General features: G+C 49.0%; 1 protein-coding gene across 10 annotated transcripts in view; it reads right to left on the bottom strand.

Moving 5' to 3' along the window:
• TRIM9 (tripartite motif containing 9) overlaps positions 1-12041 on the bottom strand; it is a 76465-nt gene extending 64424 nt beyond the window's left edge. For 6 of the 10 annotated variants that reach the window (XM_038756837.1, XM_038756839.1, XM_038756841.1 and 3 more), the window contains exon 1: positions 11242-12038. In XM_038756837.1, the coding sequence (XP_038612765.1) occupies positions 11242-11994 (753 nt within the window). In that variant the 5' untranslated portion in view covers positions 11995-12038. Of the gene's footprint in view, positions 1-11241 lie in introns of all 10 variants that reach the window. The other 4 variants (XM_038756840.1, XM_038756845.1, XM_038756846.1 and 1 more) reach the window with 3 other exon arrangements.
• Positions 12042-16303: the final 4262 nt, after the last annotated feature.

Here is a 16303-nt window from a genome sequence, read left to right as displayed (position 1 = left end):
ATATAGAAATCAACTGCCTCAAGACTACTTAATTTTTCAATTCCCCAGAAATATAATTCTAAAGTCAAGTGACGGTTAAGCCTATCATTACACTCAGACTGATTTTTGAGACAAATCTATTTAATGATAAAAAAGCAAGTCCAAGATTTACTTTAAGAGTAAAAGTCAAATAACCTCTGTAAAATCACAGTGCCAATCAGTGACATTGTTGAATTAATTATTCTGTAATCATACATACCCTGGCTTTTCTCCCCTCAATCCTTTAAACAGTGCTGCCTCAACATTTAAGTGGCTTTGAAATGTGCATTTAAAAATTGACACAAAAATTGACAAAGGAGTATTTAAAATGCCACTTTCTCCTCCTCTTTCCTCTAGAAGGTCCTGAGGCAAGACTCTACCCATGCTAACCTATTCTGACAAGTAGGTCACATTTTCTAGCTCCAAAGCCATTCGCATTAATGCTCTACATTCACTTTATACTCTCATCTCTGCCCATTTATCCTTGTTTCTTGACCCAGAAAACTGTTTTCCACTAGAGTGTACACTCCAGAGTCATGTAATTGTAACAATAATTCAGTGACCACTCTGTGCAGTGAACTGTACTAAGGTGCTTAGTAAATACAGAAGAATGAAATAATAATAATAATGGTATTTGTTAAGCTCTTACTATGTGCCAAGCACTGTTCTAAGAGCTGGGGGAGATACAAGGTAATTAGGTTGTCCCACATGGGGCTCACAGTCTTCACCCCCATTTTACAGATGATGGAACTGAGAACCCGTGACCTCCTGACTCCCAAGCCTGGGCTCTTTCTGCTGAGCCATACTGCTTCCCTGCCTCCAAGGGGCTTCCACTCTAGCACGGGAGACAATCATGAAAATATTAATAATTACAGTAGTCAAAATAAATGAGTTGAGTAGGCATATGAGTGCTACAGAGGATTTACGTTTAGATACGTTTAGGAATACCAATGAGGCTGCAGGGATGATCTGGCTCAGTGTGTTGGAAATTAACTGGGGAAAGCCATTTGGAGAAGGTGGGATTTTAGGAGAATTTTGAATGAGGAGAGAGTTGTGATCTGTCTGATACGATTAGGGAAGGAGTCCTAAGGTGAGGGGAGGTGATAGTGTCAGGGGAGTCACCCAGCCTCTCGCCACTCCAGTCCATACTTCACTGTGCTGCCCGGATCGATTGTCTTGAAAAAAATAAGAATAAAAAAATCCAGCCCATATTTCCTCCCTCCTTAAGAACCTCTAATGGTTACCCATTCACCTCCACATCCAACAAAACCCCCATACCATTGATTTTAAAGCACTCAGTCACCCTGCCTACCTTACTAGGCTGATTTCCTTCTACAACCCAGAACGCTAACTTCACTCCTCAAACATCAGCCTACTCAGTGTACTTCGATCTCGTCTATCTTGCCACGTCCTGCCTCTGGACTGAAACTCCCTTCCTCTTCAGATCTGACAGGTGATCACATTCTCCACCTTCAAAGCCTTATTAAAAATCATATTTCCTTTCTTCTTTTATGGTATTTGTTACACTCTTACTTTGTGTCAGGCACTGTACAAGCTAATCAGGTTGGACACAGTCCCTGTCTCACGTGAAGCACAGTCTTATTCCCCATTTTATGGATGAGGTAACTGAGGCACAAAGAAGCAAAGTGACTTGCCCAAGGTCACACAGCAGACAACTGGAGGATCAGGGAATAGAACCCAGGTCCTTCTTTATCCCAGGCCTGGGCTCTATCCACTAGATCATACTTCATCTCTAAAAAGCCTTCCCCTTCCATTCTGCATAGCCCTTGAACTTGGATTTGCCCTCTTTATTCACCCCTCCCTCAGCCCCACAGCACATATACATAATTTATTTTAATATCTGTCTCCCTCTCTAGACTGTAATCTCCTCAATGATGAAAATAATAATAATAATAATAGTGGTATTTGTTAAGCGCTATGTGCCAGGCACTATTCTAAGCACTGGGGTAAATACAAGATAATTGGGTTAGCCACAGTCCCTATTCCACACAGGGCTCACAGTCAATCCCCATTTTACAGATGAGGTAACTGAGGCACCAAGAACGCAGCGTGGCTCAGTGGAAAGAGCCCGGGCTTTGGAGTCAGAGGTCATGGGTTCAAATCCTAGCTCCGCCAATTGTCAGCTGTGTGACTTTGGGCAAATCACTTCACTTCTCTGGGCCTCAGTTACCTCATCTGTAAAATGGGGATTAAGACTGTGAGCCCCAAGTGGGACAACCTGATCACCTTGTATTTTCCCCAGTGCTTAGAACAGTGCTTTGCACATAATAAGCGCTTAATGCCATCATTATCATTATTATTATTATTTGCTCCAGGTCACCCAGCAGACAAGTGGCGGAGCGGGGATTAGAACTCAAGTCCTCTGACTCCGAGGCCTATGCTCTTTCTACTTAGACCACACTACTCCTTGTGGGCAGGGAGCAGGAATACCAATCCCTTTATACTGTACTCTCCCAAAGGCTTAGTACGGTGCTCTGCACATAGTAAGCATTCGATAAATGATTGACTGATTGATCGACTGACAGAGTGAGAGCGAGGGGCAGCTAAAATGGTTTGGCTTATGAGGAATAAAGTCAGTGAGTTAAGGAAAAACTGGTGCGGAAAGCAAATAGGTAAGGTAGAACTAGATGATATTAAGCCTTGAAACCAGAGGGTAGGGACTGTGCTTACCTTCGTACAGTATCTAACATGACATCACTTGCAGTTGGTTGCTTAATAAATGCTATTTGATGCTGGGGAATCACTTCAAATAAAAAAAGAATTACGGTTTACATATTTCAAAAATAAATAGAAAGACCTGATACGGGATTTTAATTAGGAAAATCAAGCTGAGGTGTTATTTGGCCATGAGGGTAAAATATACGCTAATTAAAATGCAAACTACCAAGTAGTACTGCCTCAACATTTGTTAAGATTCCACCAGTTAATCTGAAGCAATTTCAGGCCACTAAATTGCAACAAAAAAATCTTTACCAAAAAACAGAGCTTCTGCAGAGCAAATGGAACAGCAATTGCTGTTGCTGTTCGTGGGTTCGAATCCCGGCTCTGCCACTGACCAGCTGTGTGACTTTGGGCAAATCACTTGACTTCTCTGTGCCTCAGTTCCCTCATCTGTAAAATGGAGATTAAGACTGTGAGCCCCATGTGGGACAACCTGATTACCTTGTATCTACCCCAGCGCTTAGAACAGTGCTTGGCACATAGTAAGCGCTTAACAAATGCCATCATTATTATTATTAACAGCAATTGCTCTTTCTGCTCAAGCCAAACACTGAACACTGATGGGCTGTGCTGGGCCTGTATCTCTGATGCCTCTAAAAGGTTGAAGCACCTAATGTGCAGTAACAGTGGAATTAGGGTTATATGGTCCTCTCCAGGGACCCAGGTGAAGAAATTATTTAATGTCTGTCTTCCTCTCAGACTGTAACCTTGTGGTGGGTAAAGAACATGCCTACCAATTCTGTCGTCTCAATCAATGGTAGTTTTTCGATGCTTACTACAAGCAGAGCACTGAATCAATCAGTTGCATTTATTGAGCGCTTCCTGTGTGCAGAGCACTGTACTAAGCGCTTGGGAAGTACAAGTTGGCAACATATAGAGACAGTCCCTACCCAACAGTGGGCTCACAGTCTAAAAGTCGTCAGAACAAATGGAATTAAAGCTATGGTCCTTCCATTCATTTGTATTTATTAGGCGCTTACTATGTGCAGAATACTGGACTAAGCATTTGGGAAGTACGGATCGGCAACATATAGAGCCGGTCCTTACCCAAAAACGGGCTCCCAGTATAGAAGGGTCCCCCTGGTTCATTCAATCGAATTTATTGAGCGCTTACTGTGTGCAGAGCACTGTACTAAGCGCTTGGGAAGTCCAAGTTGGCAACATCTAGAGACGGTCCCTACCCAACAGCGGGCTCACAGTCTAGAAGGGGGAGACAGACAACAAAACATATTAACTCTCCCTGGTGACAGAGTGCCAGCTTCCTGCAATGCACCAGAAGAGGTGGGAGCCCCACTAGAGAAGCAGCGTGGCTCGGTGGAAAGATCCCGGACTCGGGAGTCAGAGGTCGTGGGTTCTAATCCCAGCTCCGCACTTGTCTGCTGTGTGACCTTGGTCAAGTCACTTCACTTCTCTGGACCTCAGTTACCGCATCTGAAAAATGCCCCACGTGCGACAACCTGATGACCTTGTATCCACCCCAGCGCTTAGAACTGTGCTTGGCACATAGTAAGCGCTTAACGGCTACCATCATTATTAATTATTATTATTCCCCCGGCAATGCACACTTACCGGAACGCCTTGACGGAGTCCAGTGTGCCTGCAAGGGTGTGGGAAGGCAGATTCGGGGAGGGACCCTCTATTCATTCATTCAATCATATTTACTGAGCGCTTACTGTGTGCAGAGCACTGTACTAAATGCTTGGGAAGAACAAGTAGGCAACATATAGAGACGGTCCCTACCCAACAACGGGCTCACAGGCTAGAAGGGGGAGATGGACAACAAAACAAAGAGAAGCAGCTTGGCTCAGTGGAAAGAGCCCGGGCTTGGGAGTCCCAGGTCATGGGTTCAAATCCCAACTCCGCCGCTTGTCAGCTGTGAGACTCTGGGCAAGTCACTTAACTTCTCTGTGCTTCAATTACCTCATGTGTAAAATGGGGATGAAGATTGTGAGGGGCCCCCCCCATGGGACAACCTGATCACCTTGTATCCTCCCCGGCGCTTAGAACAGTGCTTTGCACATAGGAACCGCTAAACAAATACCAAAATTATTATTAAAACAAAACAAGTAGACAGGTGTCAAAACCGACAGAATAAATAGAGAAGTAGCGTGGCTCAGTGGAAAGAGCACGGGCTTGGGAGTCAGAGATCACCGGTTCAAATCCCGGCTCCGCCAACTGTCAGTTGTGTGACTTTGGGCAAGTCAATTCACTGGGCCTCAGTTCCCTCATCTGTCAAATGGGGATGAGGGATGTGTGCCCCATGTGGGACAACCTGCTCGCCTTATAACCTCCCTAGCGCTTAGAACGGTGCTTTAATAATAATAATGGCATTTGTTAAGCATTTACTAGGTGCAAAGCACTGTTCTAAGCGCTGGGGGGGATACACATAGCTTTGCGCATAGTAAGCATTTAATAAATGCCCTCACCATCTTATTGTTATTATTAATAGATAGAATGACAGCTATGTGGACCTCATTATTGTTAAATAGAATGACAGGTATATGGACCTTTAGAGAAGCAGCGTGGCTCAGTGGAAAGAGCCCGGGCTTTGGAGTCAGAGGTCATGGGTTCAAATCCCAGCTCCGCCACCTGTCTGCTGTGTGACCTTGGGCAAGTCACTTAACTTCTCTGAGCCTCGGTTACCTCATCTGTAAAATGGGGATAAAGACTGTGAGCCCCACATGGGACAACCTGATCACTCTGTATCCCCCCCAGCGCTTAGAACAGTGCTTTGCACATAGTAAGTGCTTACCAAATTCATTCATTCATTCATTCAATTGTATTTATTTAGCGCTTACTGTGTGCAGAGCACTGTACTAAGCCCTTGGGAAGTACAAGTTGGCAACATATAGAGACGATCCCTACCCAACAGTGGGCTCACAGTCTAGAAGGGGGAGACAGAGAACAAAACAAAACATATTAACAAAATAAAATACGTACAAATAAAATAGAGCAATAAATATGTACAAACATATACATCTATACAGGTGCTGTGGGGAGGGGACGGAGGTAAGGCGGGGGGGGGGGGGGAAGGGGAGGAGGGGAAGAGGAAGGAGGGGGCTCAGTCTGGGAAGGCCTCCTGAAAGAGGTGAGCTCTCAGTAGGGCCTCGAAGGGAGGAAGAGAGCTAGCTCTTACCAAATGCCAACATTATTATTACTCTTAGAGCCCGTCGTGGGCAGGGCCTGGGTCGGTTTACTGGTCGGCTAGAGCAGTCTCCCAGGCGGTTGGGACGGCGCCATGGCCCCGGTAATAATGATGGCATTTATAGCTCTCTTCCTCCCTTCAAGGCCCTACTGAGAGCTCACCTCCTCCAGGAGGCCTTCCCACACTCAGCCCCCTCTTCATCCCCCACCCCCCCGCCTTACCTCCTTCCCTTCCCCACAGCACCTGTATATATGTTTGTACGGATTTATTAATGTATTTATCTTACTTGTACATATCTATTCTATTTATTTTATTTTGTTAATATGTTTGGTTTTGTTGTCTGTCTCCCTCTTCTAGACTGTGAGCCCGCTGTTGGGTAGGGGCTGTCTTTATATGTTGCCAACTTGGCCTTCCCAAGCGCTTAGTACAGTGCTCTGCACACAGTAAGCACTCAATAAATACAATTGATTGATACATATATACAGGTGCTGTGGGGAAGGGAAGGAGGTGAGGCGGGGGGGGGGGGGGGGGGGGGGGAGGGGGATGGAGAGGGGGGCTCAGTGTGGGAAGGCCTCCTGGAGGAGGTGAGGTGTCAATCATATTTATTGAGCGCTTACTGAGTGCACAGCACTGTGCTAAGCGCTTGGGAAGTACAAGTTGGCAACATATAGAGACAGTCCCACAAACATATATACAGGTGCTGTGGGGAAGGGAAGGAGGTGAGGCGGGGGGATGGAGAGGGGGCTCGGTATGGGAAGGCCTCCTGGAGGAGGTGAGGTGTCAATCAATCAATCGTATTTATTGAGCGCTTACTGTGTGCAGAGCACTGTACTAAGTGCTTGGGAAGTACAAGTTGGCAACATACAGAGACAGTCCCACAAACATATATACATATATATACACACATATTTTTCTAGACTGTGAGCCCACTGTTGGGTACAAACATATATACAGGTGCTGTGGGGAAGGGAAGGAGGTGAGGCGGGGGCGGGGGGATGGAGAGGGGGCTCGGTGTGGGAAGGCCTCCAGGAGGAGGTGAGGTGTCAATCAATCAATCGTATTTATTGAGCGCTTACTGTGTGCAGAGCACTGTACTAAGCGCTTGGGAACTCCAAGTTGGCAACGTATAGAGACAGTCCCACAAACATATATACGTATATGTATATATACGTATATAATATATATTATGTGAGTACACTGTTGGGTACAAACATATATACAGGTGCTGTGGGAAGGGAAGGAGGTGAGGCGGGGGGGTGGAGAGGGGGCTCGGTGTGGGAATGCCTCCTGGAGGAGGTGAGGTGTCAATCAATCAATCACATTTACTGAGAGCTTACTGTGTGCAGAATGCTGTACTAAGTCCAAGTTGGCAATATAGAGAGACAGTCCCACAAACATATATACAGGTGCTGTGGGGAAGGGAAGGAGGTGAGATGGGGGGGGGGGGGGGGGCGCCTCGGTCACCCAGCCGGCAAGCGGCGGCGGGGCGGGGAGGTCCGGTGGGCGCCCAGTAATAATAATAATAATAATAATAATAATAATAATAATAATGGCATTTATTTGGAGAGCAGCGTGGCTCAGTGGAAAGAGCCCGGGCTTTGGAGTCAGAGGTCATGGGTTCAAATCCTGGCTCCGCCACTTGTCGGCTGTGTGACCTTGGGCATGTCACTTCACTGGGCCTCAGTTCCCTCACCTGGAAAATGAGGATGAAGCCTGCGAGCCCCCCCGTGGGACAACCTGATGACCTTGTATCTCCCCCAGCGCTTAGAACAGTGCTTGGCGCATAGTAAGCGCTTCACAAACACCAACATTATTATCATTATTTATTAAGCGCATTCTAAGCGCTGGGGGGGGGGGGGTTTACAAGGTGATCGGGTTGTCCCATGGGGGGGGCTCCCAGTCTTCATCCCCATTTTACAGATGAGGGAAGTGACCGGCCCGAAGTCAGAAAGCCGACAATCTATTATTATTATTTATTAAGCACGTTCTAAGCGCTGGGGGGGTTACAAGGTGATCAGGTTGTCCCATGGGGGGGGCTCCCAGTCTTCATCCCCATTTTACAGATGAGGGAAGTGAAGTGACCGGCCCGAAGTCAGAAAGCCGACAATCTATTATTATTATTTATTAAGCACGTTCTAAGCGCTGGGGGGGTTACAAAGTGATCGGGATGTCCCATGGGGGGGGGGGGGGGGGGCTCATAGTCTTCATCCCCATTTTACAGATGAGGGAAGTGACCGGCCCGAAGTCAGAAAGGCGACAACCTATTATTATTATTTATTAAGCACGTTCTAAGCGCTGGGGGGGTTACAAGGTGATCGGGTTGTCCCATGGCGGGGGGGGCTCCCAGTCTTCATCCCCATTTTACAGATGAGGGAAGTGACCGGCCCGAAGTCAGAAAGCCGACAATCTATTATTATTATTTATTAAGCACGTTCTAAGCGCTGGGGGGGGTTACAAGGTGATCAGGTTGTCCCATGGGGGCGGGGGCTCCCAGTCTTCATCCCCATTTTACAGATGAGGGAAGTGAAGTGACCGGCCCGAAGTCAGAAAGCCGCCAATCTATTATTATTATTTATTAAGCATGTTCTAAGCGCTGGGGGGGGGGGGGGGGGGTTTACAAGGTGATCAGGATGTCCCATGCGGGGGGGCTCCCAGTCTTCATCCCCATTTTACAGATGAGGGAAGTGACCGGCCCGAAGTCAGAAAGCCGACAATCTATTATTATTATTTATTAAGCCCGTTCTAAGCGCTGGGGGGGTTACAAGGTGATCGGGATGTCCCATGGGGGGGCTCACAGTCTTCATCCCCATTTTACAGATGAGGGAAGCGACCGGCCCGAAGTCAGAAAGCCGACAATCTATTATTATTATTTATTAAGCACGTTCTAAGCGCTGGTGGGGGGGGGGGGGGGGGTTACAAGGTGATCGGGATGTCCCATGGCGGGGGGGCTCCCAGTCTTCATCCCCATTTTACAGATGAGTGAAGTGACCGGCCCGAAGTCAGAAAGCCGACAATCTATTATTATTATTTATTAAGCACGTTCTAAGCGCTGGGGGGGGTTACAAGGTGATCGGGATGTCCCATGGGGGGGGGGGGGGGGCTCCCAGTCTTCATCCCCATTTTACAGATGAGGGAAGTGACCGGCCCCAAGTCAGAAAGCCGACAATCTATTATTATTAATAAGCACGTTCTAAGCGCTGGGGGGGTTACAAGGTGATCAGGATGTCCCATGGCGAGGGGGGGGGGGGCCTCCCGGTCTTCATCCCCATTTTACAGATGAGGGAAGTGACCGGCCCGAAGTCAGAAAGCCGACAATCCATTATCATTATTTATTAAGCACGTTCTAAGCGCTGGGGGGGTTACAAGGTGATCGGGATGTCCCATGGCGGGGGGCTCCCAGTCTTCATCCCCATTTTACAGATGAGGGAAGCGACCGGCCCGAAGGCAGAAAGCCGACAATCTATTATTATTATTTATTAATCCCGTTCTAAGCGCTGGGGGGGTTACAAGGTGATCGGGTTGTCCCATGGCGGGGGGGGGGGGGGGGCTCCCAGTCTTCATCCCCATTTTACAGATGAGGGAAGTGACCGGCCCGAAGTCAGAAAGCCGACAATCTATTATTATTATTTATTAAGCCCGTTCTAAGCGCTGGGGGGGGGGGTTACAAGGTGATCGGGATGTCCCATGGGGGGGGGGGGGGGCTCCCAGTCTTCATCCCCATTTTACAGATGAGGGAAGTGACCGGCCCGAAGTCAGAAAGCCGACAATCTATTATTATTATTTATTAAGCCCGTTCTAAGCGCTGGGGGGGTTACAAGGTGATCGGGTTGTCCCATGGCGGGGGGGGGGGGGGGGGCTCCCAGTCTTCATCCCCATTTTACAGATGAGGGAAGTGACCGGCCCGAAGTCAGAAAGCCGACAATCCATTATCATTATTTATTAAGCCCGTTCTAAGCGCTGGGGGGGTTACAAGGTGATCGGGATGTCCCATGGGGGGGGGGGGGGGGGCTCCCGGTCTTCATCCCCATTTTACAGATGAGGGAAGTGACCGGCCCCAAGTCAGAAAGCCGACAATCTATTATTATTTATTAAGCCCGTTCTAAGCGTTGGGGGGGGGGGGTTTACAAGGTGATCAGGATGTCCCATGGGGGGGGGGGGCTCCCAGTCTTCATCCCCATTTTACAGATGAGGGAAGTGACCGGCCCGAAGGCGGAAAGCCGACAATCTATTATTATTATTTATTAAGCCCGTTCTAGGCGCTGGGGGGTTACAAGGTGATCAGGTTGTCCCATGGGGGGGGGGGGGGGGCACCCAGTCTTCATCCCCATTTTAAAGATGAGGGAAGCGACCGGCCCGCACTCAGAAAGCCGACAATCTATTATTATTATTTATTAAGCACGTTCTAAGCGCTGGGGGGGTTACAAGGTGATCGGGATGTCCCATGGTGGGGGGGGGGGCTCCCAGTCTTCATCCCCATTTTACAGATGAGGAAAGTGAAGTGACCGGCCCGAAGTCAGAAAGCCGACAATCTATTATTAATGGGGGGGGCTCCCAGTCTTCATCCCCATTTTACAGATGAGGGAAGAAGTGACCGGCCCGAAGTCAGAAAGCCGACAATCTATTATTATTAATAAGCACGTTCTAAGCGCTGGGGGGGGGGGTTACAAGGTGATCAGGATGTCCCATGGGGGGGGGGGGGGGGGCTCCCAGTCTTCATCCCCATTTTACAGATGAGGGAAGCGACCGGCCCGCAGTCAGAAAGCCGACAATCTATTATTATTATTTATTAAGCACGTTCTAAGCGCTGGGGGGGTTACAAGGTGATCGGGATGTCCCATGGTGGGGGGGGGGCTCCCAGTCTTCATCCCCATTTTACAGATGAGGAAAGTGAAGTGACCGGCCCGAAGTCAGAAAGCCGACAATCTATTATTAATGGGGGGGGCTCCCAGTCTTCATCCCCATTTTACAGATGAGGGAAGAAGTGACCGGCCCGAAGTCAGAAAGCCGACAATCTATTATTATTAATAAGCACGTTCTAAGCGCTGGGGGGGGGGGGGGTTACAAGGTGATCAGGATGTCCCATGTGGGGGGGCCCACAGTCTTCATCCCCATTTTACAGATGAGGGAAGCGACCGGCCCGAAGTCAGAAAGCCGGCAATCTATTATTATTATTTATTAAGCACGTTCTAAGCGCTGGGGGGGTTACAAGGTGATCGGGATGTCCCATGTGGGGGGGCTCCCGGTCTTCAACCCCATTTTACAGATGAGGGAAGTTAAGTGACTTGCCCCAAGTCACCCAGCCGAAGGCAGTGGGTGGCGGGGGCAAGGGAACCGACCTTATGCAGCTTCCACATGGCGCCCAGGGCCTTGACCTCGTGGCTGTCGTGCCTGCCGTCCTCCAGGCACTGGTAGCAGACGGGCAGGCGGCACGGGACGCAGTACATGCTGTGGTTCTCCAGCTCGTGGTGGCTGCAGGTGGAGATCTTGCGGGGGCCCAGGCGGCGGGCGACGCGGCCCTGGGCCGGGGGCAGCAGGCGGTGCTTGGCCAGGGGCCCGCGGGGCGGGTGGCACCGCAGCCGGCACGGGTCGCAGTAGAGGACGTCGCACTGCTCGCACAGCACCGACGCCTCCCGCGGCGCCTTCTCGCACAGCTGGCACTTGAGGGCGGCGGCCCGGCCCTGCTGGTAGCGCTCGATGACCCCCTCCAGCACGCGGTTCCTGGGGAGGCCCCGCAGCCCCCGCTCGTCCAGCACCAGGCTGCGGTGGCACTGCGGGCAGGTGAGGCAGGCGGGCCGGGCCCCGCCGGGCGACTTGGGGCACGGGGTGGCGGGCCCGCTGGCCAGCCCGCCCCCGTAGGACCCGTAGCCGCTGTCCGCCTCGCTGTACAGGCTCAGCTTGTCCAGGTCCAGGGAGTCGTAGTCCGACGCGCCCGAGGCCCGCCGGCTCCGCGGGGAGCCCGCCTCCGGCGTCCGCACCAGGATGGTGCGGGCGCACGCCTGGCACACGTTGTGGGAGCAGGGCAGCAGGATGGGCTCCCGGTACAACGAGCCGCACACCGGGCATTTCAGCTCCTCTTCCATCTCGTCCATCGGGGACCGGCGGCGGCGAGGCGCGGCGGGCGGCTCCGCTCCCCGCGGACGCTCCGACCGCCGCCGCGGCCCGGAGCGACTGAGGCGGCCGCCCGCCCGAGCGGGACACGCCCCCGCCGCGGGACACGCCCCCGCACCCCGGACTCCGCTCCCATTGGTCGGCGGCGGCGGGCCCCGACCCGCCATTGGCCGGCGCCCTGGACACGCCCCCCCCCGCCGCGGGACCCGCCCCCGGACCCAGGACTCCGCTACCATTGGTTGGGGACGGCGGACCCCGACCCGCCATTGGCCGGCGCCCCTGTCCGTCTCCTCCCCCGCCGCAGCCGGCCGGCGCGCCGATCACTCGGCTGGGCGCGCATGCGCCCGGGAAGGGGGGCGCGCGCGGAGGGCGGGGCCCTCCCCGTTTCATTCATTCATTCATTCATTCATTCATTCATTCATTCATTCATTCATTCATTCGTTCGTTCGTTCGTTCAGTCGCATTCATTCATTCAATCGCATTCATTCATTCATTCATTCAATCGCATTCATTCATTCATTCATTCAACCGAATTCATTCATTCATTCAATCGCATTCATTCATTCATTCAATCGCATTCATTCATTCAGTCGCATTCATTCATTCATTCAATCGCATTCATTCATTCATTCATTCAATCAATCGCATTCATTCATTCAATCAATCGCATTCATTCATTCATTCATTCACATTCATTCAATCATTCAGTCGTATTTATTGAGCACTTACTGTGTGCACAGCACTGGACTAAGCGCTTGGGAAGCACAAGTTGGCAACATTCACTCATTCAATCTTATTTATTGAGTGCTTACTGTGGGCAGAGCCCTGGACTAAGTGCTTGGGAAGTACAAGTTGGCAACATTCATTCATTCACTCAATCGTATTTATTGAGCGCTTACTGTGTGCACAGCACTGGACTAAGCGCTTGGGAAGTACAAGTTGGCAACATTCACTCATTCAATCGTATTTATTGAGCGCTTACTGTGGGCAGAGCACTGGACTAAGCGCTTGGGAAGCACAAGTTGGCAACATTCATTCAATCGTATTTATTGAGCGCTTACTGTGTGCACAGCACTGGACTAAGCGCTTGGGAAGTACAAGTTGGCAACGTTCATTCATTCAATCTTATTTATTGAGCACTTACTGTGGGCAGAGCACTGGACTAAGCTCTTGGGAAGTACAAGTTGGCAACGTTCATTCATTCACTCAATCGTATTTATTGAGCGCTTACTGTGTGCACAGCACTGGACTCAGCGCTTGGGAAGCACAAGTTGACAACATTCACTCAACCGTATTTATTGAGCGCTAACTGTGTGCAGAGCACTGGACTAAGCGCTTGGGAAGCACAAGTTGGCAACATTCACTCAACCGTATTTATTTAGAGTTTACTCTGTGCAGAGCACTGGACTAATCAATCAATCGTATTTATTGAGCGCTTACTGTGGGCAGAGCACTGGACTAAGCGCTTGGGAAGTACAAGCTGGCAACATTCATTCATTCAATCGTACTTAGTGAGCGCTAACCGTGTGCACAGCACTGGACTAAGTGCGGCTCGCTGGAGTGTATTTTTTTTATGGTAATAATAATAATAATAATAATGGCATTTATTAAGCGCTTACTATGTGCAAAGCACTGTTCTAACCGCTGGGGAAGTTACAAGGTGATCAGGTTAGCCCTCAGGGGGCTCACAGTCTTAATCCCCATTTTTCGGATGAGGTAACTGAGGCAAAGAGAAGTTAAGTGACTTGCCCAAAGTCACACAGCTGACAATTGGCGGAGCCAGGATTTGAACCCATGACCTCTGACTCCAAAGCCCGGGCTCTTTCCACTGAGCCACGCTGCACTTACTATGCGCAAAACACTGTTCTAAACGCTGGAACTTGTACTTCCCAAGCGCTTAGTCCAGTGCTCTGCGCACAGTAAGTGCTCAATAAATACGATTGAATGAATGAATGAATGAATGAATGAATTTATCCTCCCCACCCCCCCGCCTTATCTCCTTCCCCTCCCCACAGCACCTGTATATATGTTTGTACGCATTTACTACTCTATTTAGTTATTTTATTTGCACGTATTCATTCTATTTATTTTATTTTCTTAATACATTTTGTTGTCTGTCTCCCCCTTCTAGACTGTGAGCCCATTGTTGGGTAGGGACTGTCTCTAGATGTTGCCAACTTGGACTTCCCAAGCGCTTAGTCCAGTGCTCTGCACACAGTAAGCGCTCAATAAATACGATTGAATGAATGAATTTATCCTCCCCATCCCCCCCGCCTTACCTCCTTCCCCTCCCCACAGCACCTGTATATATGTTTGTACGTATTTATTACTCTAGTTATTTTATTTGTATGTATTCATTCTATTTATTTTATTTTCTTAATATGTTTTGTTGTCTGTCTCCCCCTTCTAGACTGTGAGCCCACTGTTGGGTAGGGACCGTCCCTAGATGTTGCCAACTTGGACTTCCCAAGCGCTTAGTCCAGTGCTCTGCACACAGTAAGCGCTCAATAAATACGATTGAATGAATGAATTTCTCCTCCCCATCCCCCCCGCCTTACCTCCTTCCCCTCCCCACGGCACCTGTATATATGTTTGTACGTATTTATTACTCTAGTTATTTTATTTGTATATATTCATTCTATTAATTTTATTTTCTTAATATGTTTTGTTGTCTGTCTCCCCCTTCTAGACTGTGAGCCCGCTGTTGGGTAGGGACCGTCTCTAGATGTTGCCAACTTGTACTTCCCAAGTGCTTAGTACAGTGCTCTGCACACAGTAAGCGCTCAATAAATACGATTGAATGAATGAATTTCTCCTCCCCATCTCCCCCGCCTTACCTCCTTCCCCTCCCCACGGCACCTGTATATATGTTTGTACGTATTTATTACTCTAGTTATTTTATTTGTATATATTCATTCTATTAATTTTATTTTCTTAATATGTTTTGTTGTCTGTCTCCCCCTTCTAGACTGTGAGCCCGCTGTTGGGTAGGGACCGTCTCTAGATGTTGCCAACTTGTACTTCCCAAGTGCTTAGTACAGTGCTCTGCACACAGTAAGCGCTCAATAAATACGATTGGTTGATTGATTCCCAAGTGCTTAGTACAGTGCTCTGCACACAGTAAGCGCTCAATAAATACGAATGAATGAATGGAGTTTGCTGGGGTTTGTTGCAGTAGGGTTAAAGGTGAGGAAACAATGCCTAGGGGTGTCACTTGGCACTTTACATTTTGAGGGGGGAGGCAACCTGTGGTGGAGTTCCCCCTTTTAGACTGTGAGCCCAATGTTGGGTAGGGACTGTCTCTATATGTTGCCAATTTGTACTTCCCAAGCGCTTAGTACAGTGCTCTGCACATAGTAAGCGCTCAATAAATATGATTGATTGATTGATTGATTGGAGTTTGGAGGGGGTGAATTTCAAAGACAGTATTTCAGGGATGTTACCTCTGGGTACGGGAAACTCACTTGTTTCCTGCCCTTGAAGCCTCTTGTGGGCACAGATTGTGTCTACCATCTCTGTTGTATTGTATCAGGTCTCTATATGTTGCCAACTTGTACTTCCCAAGCACTTAGTACAGTGCTCTGCACACAGTAAGTGCTCAATAAATACGACTGACTGATTGATTGATTGATCAAGTGTTTAGTACAGTGCTCTACACATTCACTCATTCAATCGTATTACTTCACCGTGGCTCACTGGAGAGAGCGCGGACTTTGGAGTCAGAGGGCGTGGGTTCAAATCCCAGCTCCACCAATTGTCAGCTGTGTGACTTTGGGCAAGTCACTTCACTTCTCTGTGCCTGTTACCTCAACTGTAAAATGGGGATTAAGACTGTGGGACAACCTGATCACCTTGTAACCTGCCCAGCGCTTAGAACAGTGCTTTGCACATAGTGAGTGCTTAATAAATGCTATCATCATTATTATTATTATTACTGTGTGCAAAGCACTGTACTAAGCACTTGGGAGAGTACGATACAACAACAGACACTTTCCCTACGCACGAGCCAGAACAGCCAGTATCAAGGCAACCTTCCCCTCCCCACAGCGCTTGTATATATTTGTACAGATTTATTACTCTATTTATTTTACTTGTATAAATTTACTATTCTATTTATTTTGTTAATGATGTGCATATAGCTATAATTCTATTTGTTCTGACGATTTTGACATGTGCCTACATGTTTTGTTCTGTTGTCTGTCTCCCCCTTCTAGACTGTGAGCCCGTTGTTGTGTAGGGACCGGCTCTAGATGTTGCCCACTTGGACTTCCCAAGCGCTTAGTACAGTGC

The sequence above is a fragment of the Tachyglossus aculeatus genome, chromosome 14, assembly GCF_015852505.1.
Source record: "Tachyglossus aculeatus isolate mTacAcu1 chromosome 14, mTacAcu1.pri, whole genome shotgun sequence".
NCBI lineage: Eukaryota > Metazoa > Chordata > Mammalia > Monotremata > Tachyglossidae > Tachyglossus > Tachyglossus aculeatus.
This window is presented reverse-complemented; position numbering and strand designations above follow the sequence as displayed.